The sequence below is a fragment of the Otolemur garnettii genome, unplaced genomic scaffold (assembly GCF_000181295.1).
Source record: "Otolemur garnettii isolate 467f Iridium unplaced genomic scaffold, OtoGar3 scaffold00209, whole genome shotgun sequence".
NCBI lineage: Eukaryota > Metazoa > Chordata > Mammalia > Primates > Galagidae > Otolemur > Otolemur garnettii.
The window spans coordinates 1087470-1095476 of NW_003852604.1; the positions used below are offsets into that span (position 1 = coordinate 1087470).

Here is an 8007-nt window from a genome sequence, read left to right on the forward strand (position 1 = left end):
TTTGCCTGTTGACCAACAGTGAAATCCGGAACTAGTCACTTCTCCTCTTTGACCCTCATATCCTTAGTCCGAAATGGGAGTAACAAAATGTGCTTCCAAGGACTTGCGAAGGATGCCGTGAAATCACCTTTGTGAAGAAAGGAAAGTGCTTTGCACACGTAAAAGGTTCTTATCATCCCTGAGCAGCGATCAAATCAAGTCAAGCCAGCATCACCTCAATAAAGGAGACTTTATTATTATTTTAAAAAATTTCAACAGATGACCTCGGCTTCATGGCAGAGAACGGCACCCTGGTGGCGGGATTTGTTCTGGTGGGGTTCCAGCTGCAGGCGGAGCTGCAGCTGGGTCTCTTCTTTGTGTTTCTGGCCCTTTACCTCGTCACCATGGGGGGCAACCTGGGCATGATTGTGCTCATCCACAGCGACCCTCGGCTGCAGACCCCCATGTACTTCTTCCTCACCCACCTCTCCCTCCTGGACATCCGCTACTCTTCTGTCATTGTTCCTCAGTTGCTTGAGACTTTGGGGGCTGATAAGAAGGACATCACCTATGAGCGCTGTGCCAGCCAGTTCTTCTTTTTCACCCTCTGTGCTAGCACCGAGTGCTTCCTCTTGGCTGTGATGGCCTATGACCGCTACGTGGCTGTGTGTAAACCCCTACTCTATGTCACAGCCATGACACCGCAGACCCGCGTGGGGCTGGTGGCTGGAGCGTATGCTGGCGCCATGGCCAATTCCGTGGTCCGCACTGGCTGTACCTTCTCCATCTCCTTCTGTAAGTCCAATCGTGTGGACTTCTTCTTCTGTGACCTCCCACCCCTGTTGAAGCTTGCCTATAGTGACACCAGGCCACGGGAGCACATAATCTACCTCTCAGCTTTCTTGGTCATCGCAACCAGCATTTCAGTGATTCTTACGTCCTACCTATTCGTCATTCGGGCTATTCTGAAGATTCGTACAGCGGGTGGCAAAGCCAAGACCTTCTCCACCTGTGCGTCTCACATGACTGCCGTGGCTCTTTTCTTTGGGACACTCATATTCATATACCTGAAAGGTAACATGGGCAAATCCCTTGGGGAAGACAAGATTGTGTCAGTATTTTACACTGTGGTCATCCCCATGCTCAACCCAATGATCTACAGCCTGAGAAACAAAGAAGTAAAAAAGGCTGTGAAGAGAATGTTTAACAGGATGAGGGTTTCCCAGGCAGAGTGAGACGTGGGCTCTGTCAATCCAGAAGTTCTGCAAACCGTCTTCTGTGCTTTTGTCTTGTCCCCTTAACACATAAAATCGATCTCATAACTACAGAGACACATCGAGGCAAAAAAAATGTAGATTTGGGTTCTAGTACTTTCTTAATTACATCTCTGACCTTGATCCAGAAATGTTCTGCCTGAGTTCTTGCATCAGTAAAAATTTCTGCTTTGCTATGGTTAAATGTCAAGAGATCTTTAGTCAGGATCAAGAGAGATGGAATGCCAGAGGGCTCTGTAAATAATAACATGCTACAAAATCTAAGATTTATTTTTCTTATCTGTCCTGGGTATTGTTGGGTGTTTTCTCAGCTACTTGAATTTTTTTTTTCTACTAAGCTCATTTTTTTTTTTAATACCCAGAATGATTACAAAACAATAGCTCACTGTTTATATAACAGGAGCAGTCATATTTTTGGTTGTGGATGTTGGAATGAATATCAGCCTTGGTTTAAGAAAACTTTTCTTAATATTAAGTCATATCCAATTTAGATATTTGTCATGGAAAATACAAGCAGCTAAGCCGAAAAAATACAAAGAGGGGAAAGGAGAGGTGAGCTGGGAAGTGTTCAACTAGAATATGTGCACCAACGTCCGGAGATGACATAGACCAAAAACTGTACTGTGAAAGACCAATGTAATGACTTGCATTCATTATTGGAAACATTTTGATCTAGATGTAGGGCTGAAGTGAGTCCCATATATAACTTTGTAATATTTCTTGATCACCAAAGGTCAGACGCTCTATTTTATTTCTGAAGCATTGTTCACGGACCATCTGTGTCAATTAACTCAAGTTATTTCCTGTTCTCCAGTAATGAAAACCATTATCTACTTTCATCTCCTCTAGGACACTTACTTTATTGTCAGAAGACAGATAACTATAATACGAGTCTGACTGCCACCTTTAATGACCTCCATGTCTGCTGGAAATGAGAAGCATTTCCATGGAGATCCTACAATTTTATTCACCAGCTCAGCAAATATTTACTATGTACTATGTATGTATGGGACATAATATTAAGTTCAGAATATAATAATAAACAAGATAGACACGGTTCCTTCTGCATGGAGATGAGAACCTGGGGAACAGACAGATAATAACATTATTCAACTCTGGAAAGTGGAACAAAAGAAGCTGCACCGGGCACTGTTATTGTTATGAAGCATAATGATGATTTGACCTAGTCTGATGAGTCAGATAAAGTTTCCTTGAGGAGCTGACATTTAAGCAGAGGCTGAAAGAATAAGTATGCGGCAGTTATGGGTTAGGGAGACTAGACAGAAAGAGTAGCAAATGCAAGAGACTGTGAAACTGAATAAAATGAGGGGCTGAGAAAAGCCAGGGTGGCTGCAGCATAAGCAAGGGGGCTTCGTGTGAGAGGCAACTGGTGAGTTCCAGAGAAACCGGGTCACAGAGCCTTGCAGATTTGCTTAGGGATTGGTGGCCCCTATTCCAAAAACAGGGTGTGAAATGGTCAGATCTGAATTTTAAGACGCTCCCTTTGGCTGCAGTGTGGAGGGTGGAGTGGGGGCTGGTGGTGGCTGAGATGGGGGGAAGTAGACACATTTTGTCTAAGAAACAGCTATTGTATCCCAGTGCACCGCATTTGATTCCCATGCAATGCTGTCTGCTTCATTCTAGAATACATGTATTAGAGAAAGCCAGCAAGTGTATGACCTTGATGTTGATTTAGGGGTGATTTTGGGCAAAATTGTGAAATTGGGGAAATAGGTTCTTGGTGGTCCCCACCTTTTCGCTTTTCCTTCCATCAGGCATGACCGTCAGACACAAATATAAAACACCCACCCCTTTATCACAGTGGTCGTTCCTTCTCTTTCTTAGGGGATCAACACATTTTCATTAACCTTCTACTGTAGGCCAGTCTATGTTAATGGGCTTAAGAAACCACTCTTTCAGGCCTTCTGGTGTGCTTAAAGACAGGAAAAACCTTCAAATTTAAAAAAAAAAATGGGCAAAATGCCAGATGGGGGGCTTGCTATTTTGGTATCTGTGGGGGCTTACCTCCCACTCCTCCCAGTTTGTGCTTTGTGAGTAGCAACCAGCTCTGCCTTCTGGAAATGGATGATCTTCCATATATGTACAGTATTTGATGTACGTCCAGTGCAGATATGCACCAAGTGGATAAAAATAAAGTGAGGTTTTCCTTTGCCTTCTGACTAATGTAGAAGGCACTGCAGAAAATGGCATTTGTGTGGTATTGCTAATTACGTACGTTAATAAACGAACGAAAACATTCATACATTACCTAACGTGTGTCTGGTTCTGTGCTAAGTGTTTTCACTTACCTCATTCAAAGTCCTTATTCTTAAAATAAAAAAGAAAAATTCTCATTTTAAAAACGAACTCTGTATATAATCATTTACAAATAGAACCCAGTCGGTAACGTTGGTGTTGTTTTATTTTTCTTTCTCATTTTTAAACGCACTTCTTTTAGAAACTGGGCTTTGGAATTAAATTTTTAGCTGTAATATTTTGGTTTCACTTTTGGGAAAATGAAGAAAGCAGACGCATGAACTCCAAACCGACTGATTAATATGAATACACCAAGAGTTCTTGTGATCGCTTAGAGCAAAACCAATACTTTAGTTGTGGGTCTCTATTTTTCACATCTATTAATTTGGATGAATGAGTAGAGGTGTAAAGCCTGGATTATCAGCGTCAGGTCATATAACCCACAGAACATGTACTCCTGAGACTTTCATGGAAATATGTAAATATATGTTACTTTTGTGTACGGGTATGAATTTTTTGGGAAGGTCACAATACTTCAGTTAAGAGCAAACAACAACCACACACAATTTTTTTTTTTTCTTGCTCAGGAAGCTCAATATAGGACAGATAGAAATACTTCTGAGTTCTCTTTCTTTTCCCCTTGCTCCAATCCTGTTTGTCTAACCTGCCATCAAAGCCATGTGCATAGAACCCCAAGAACAGAGCTGGCAAAGCCCCGCACCACCGTCCCCTGTGGATCTCCCAAACCTTTTTGGTGGCAATGAGACTAGAGGGCAAAAGGGAATGAAGGAGGCGTTTGGTCTGAAGGCCTTTACTGGTGGTGGAGTTCAAAGAAGGCGCGGTACCTTTAGGTTCTGACTCTCATTTTGCCTGATGCCGAATCCAAACCTCAAACAAAAATTTCTCCTGGATTTCACTTAGAGAGTATGAGGAGGATAAATCGCCTGAGAAACTGGGGAGAGCTGACAGAAGTTGAAAGGAACAGCTGTCTGCTTCCCCGTAGCGGCTCTGCGAGGTGGCTTGTGGAGATCAAGATGCTTCGCGGCCGTCACACAATTCACTCTTTTAATCCTTTGGGGAAAGAAAATCTCAGCTATTTCCATTCCTCTCTTCTTCAAAAATCATGAAGTTTTCTGAAAATAGTTGCAAAGAACATTGTGTCTTTTTCTCTTTCTCAACATGTCTTTGTCCTTATTTAAAACATAATAGCGGAAACACAAAAATAAAAAAAAAAAGAAGGCAGCCACAGTAATAAAAAAGAGTGCCTTTTATCTTGTGGTGGAATGACTATCTGAACTCTTTCTAATTCTACCCTTGCTAACTTTGCTTCTTTGGGCTTCTAACTGCCTCCTCCCATCCAAATATTATAACAATAGCCAGGCTGCCATCCCTGTAAGCTTTATACAGTCATTAAAAACACAACCTAAACTATTTTGTTCATTAACTCAATAAACTAACTCTTTATGGAGGGGCTGCTCTGTGCTGGGTACTCTGTGTGGGCAAGGACTTTGCTGACTATATTCCTCATTGAATTCCCAGGACTCAGAGCACAGTTGACACTTAATTCAGTTAAAAAAACTTTTCCCTCTGAATGTTTAAAAAATAAGCATGGAGAAGTAAGAATCCAATGTATTTAATTCTAATATGAAGGCAGTAGATGATCTAATACAAGATGGGAGTAGGGGAAGGAAGAGCGGGTAGAGGGGTGGGGGGATGGGGGTTACGGTGTATGACACAGCTCTTAGGGGACGGACGCAAGTATTAGAGGGACTTTACCTAACAAATGTGATCAGTGCAACCTAACTCTTTGTACCTTCAGTGAATCCCAAACAATAAAAATATAAATAATTTTTTGTGGCAAAATATGCATAATATTGAAACTTAAGTGGCTAAAATAAATTTAGCATTTTAACCATTTAAATAGTTAATTTGGTGGTATTAAGTACATTCACAGCACTGTGCAACCATTCCCACCGTCCATTTCTAGAGCTTTTTCTCATCCCAAATGGAAACTCTGTACTTGTTAAATAACTTCCCATTACTCCCCCAACTCCTTTTTTTAATTTAACATAAGGGTCTATCCTCTACTAAGTATATATCCAGAAGATCAAAAATCACATTATAACAAAGATATATATACCTGAATGTTTATTGCCACCCAATTCATAATTGCTCAGTCATGGAAGAAGCCCAAGTGCCCATCGACAAATGAATGGATTAATAAATTGTGGTATATGTACACCATGGAATATTATGCAGCCTTAAAGAAAGACGGAGACTTTACCTCTTACATGTTTACATGGATGGAGCTGGAACATATTCTTCTTAGCAAAGTATCTCAAGAATGGAAGAAAAAGTATCCATGGACTCAGTCTTACCATGAAACCAATTTATAGCTTTCATAAGAAGCTTATACCCAGTTATACCCAGTTATAGCCTAAGAAGAAGGGGAAAGGGGAGAGGGAGAGGAGGGGAGGGGGGAGGGAGAGTAATTGGTGGGTGAGAGTAATTGCTGTACCACACCTATGGTAGATCTTACAAGGGTACATGTGAAATTTACTAGGCGTAGAATACAAATGTCTCAACACAGTAACTAAGAAAATGCTGTGAAGGCTATGTTGACCAGTTTGATGAAAGCATTTCAGATTATGTGCAAAACCAGCACATTGTACCCCATGATTGCATTCATGTACACAGCAATGATTTAATAAAAAAAAAATAAAAAAACATAAGGGTCTATATGATTCGGCTACACTGTTTGTTTCTGCACAGCAAACAGACTGCCTTCAGAATGGGAGAAGATAGTCACATGTTATGAATCTGACAAAGGGCTAATAACCAGAAACTATAAAGAACTTAAGAGAATCAACAAGAAAAGAGCAAACAACTTCAGTAATTACTGGGCAAGAGACATGAACAGAACTTTCTCCCAAAAAGACAGACAAACAACAGACAAATGCATGAAGAAATGCTCATTATTCCTAAGCACCAGAGAAATGCAAATCAAAGCCACCTTCAGATATCCCCTAATCCCCCTGGCTCTTGAAAACCACTATTCTACTTTCTATCTGTATGAATTTCCCTATTCTAAGTACCTTATATAAGTGGGATCATGTATCATTTGTCCTTCTGTATTTGGCTTATTTCACTTGGCATAATGTTTTCAAGGTTCTGGCATGTTGTAGCACGTATCAGAATTTCATTGCTCTGTATGGATGAACAAATTTCCATGGTACGTATATACCATGTTTTGTTTTTCCGTTCACCTGTTGGTGAACAACTTGGGTTGCTTCCACGTTTTTGGCTACTGTGAATAATGCTGCCATAGACACGGTGTACAAGAATCTGTTCAAATCCTCGTTTTCAATTCTTTTTGCATAGTATGTACTCCCTAAAAGTGGAATTGTTGAATCATATGGTAAGTCTATGTTTAACTTTTTGAAGAACCACCTACTGTTTTTCACAGTAGCTGCACCATTTTACATTCCCACTGGCAGCGTCCAAGGGTTTTAACTTTTCCACATCCTTATCAACACTTACATGCCAGTGTTTTGATGATGACCTTCCTAATGGATGTGAAGTGGTATTTCATTGTGGTTTTGAATTGTATTTCCCTAATGACTAGTGATGTGGATCATCCATTCATGTGCTTATTGGCCATTTATTTGCATATCTTCTTTGGAGAAAAGTCTAAGTTCTTTACTCATTTTTAAGTTGGTTTGCCCTTTTTGTTGTGCTGTATAAATTCTTTATGTACAATCATGCACCATACGAGGATGTCTCAGTTAACAATGGACCATGTATACCCCAAGGCTGGTCTCATGAGATTATAATGGAGCTGAAAAATTCCTGTTGCCTGTAGACACCCACCCATTGTAACGTCAGAGCACAACATGTGACTCACGTGTTTGTGGGGATGCTGGTGGAAGTTTGGAGAACACTCAGGATCTAAATGTAGACCTGCCATTTGATCCTGCAATTCCTCTACCAGGTATATATCCAAAAGACCAAAAATCACTTGGCAACAAAGATATTTTCACCAGATTGTTCATTGAAGCATTCATAATTGCCAAGTCTTGGAAGAAGCCCAAGTGCCCACTGACCCATGAATGGGTTAATAAATTATGATGTATGCATACCATGGAATACTATGCAGCATTAAAAAAGATGGAGACTTTACCTCTTTTATATTTACATGGATGGAGCTGGAAAATCTTCTTAGTAAAGTATCTCAGGAATGGAAAAAAAATATCCAGTATACTCAGTACTATTATAAAATTGGTTTATAATCACTCACACTTTCATATGAGAGATGAATCACAACTATAGCCCAGGATGAAGGAGGGAAGGGGAGGGGAATGGGAAGGGAGGGAAGTAGTTTGATAGAGGGAGGGTTAATGGTGGGACCACATCTATGGAGCTTATTGCAAGGGTATAAGTCAAATCTATCAAGTATTAAACACAAATGTCTTAACACCATGATTAAGTAAATGAGGTG

General features: G+C 40.5%; 1 protein-coding gene across 1 annotated transcript; it reads left to right on the forward strand.

Annotated features, from left to right (window-relative positions):
• Nucleotides 1–263: 263 nt before the first annotated feature.
• LOC100941098 (olfactory receptor 9I1-like) lies at nt 264–1214 on the forward strand. Its single transcript, XM_003801390.2, has one exon. It carries the CDS (start codon nt 273–275, stop codon nt 1212–1214), a length of 942 nt encoding a protein of 313 aa, XP_003801438.1. The 5' UTR covers nt 264–272.
• Nucleotides 1215–8007: the final 6793 nt, after the last annotated feature.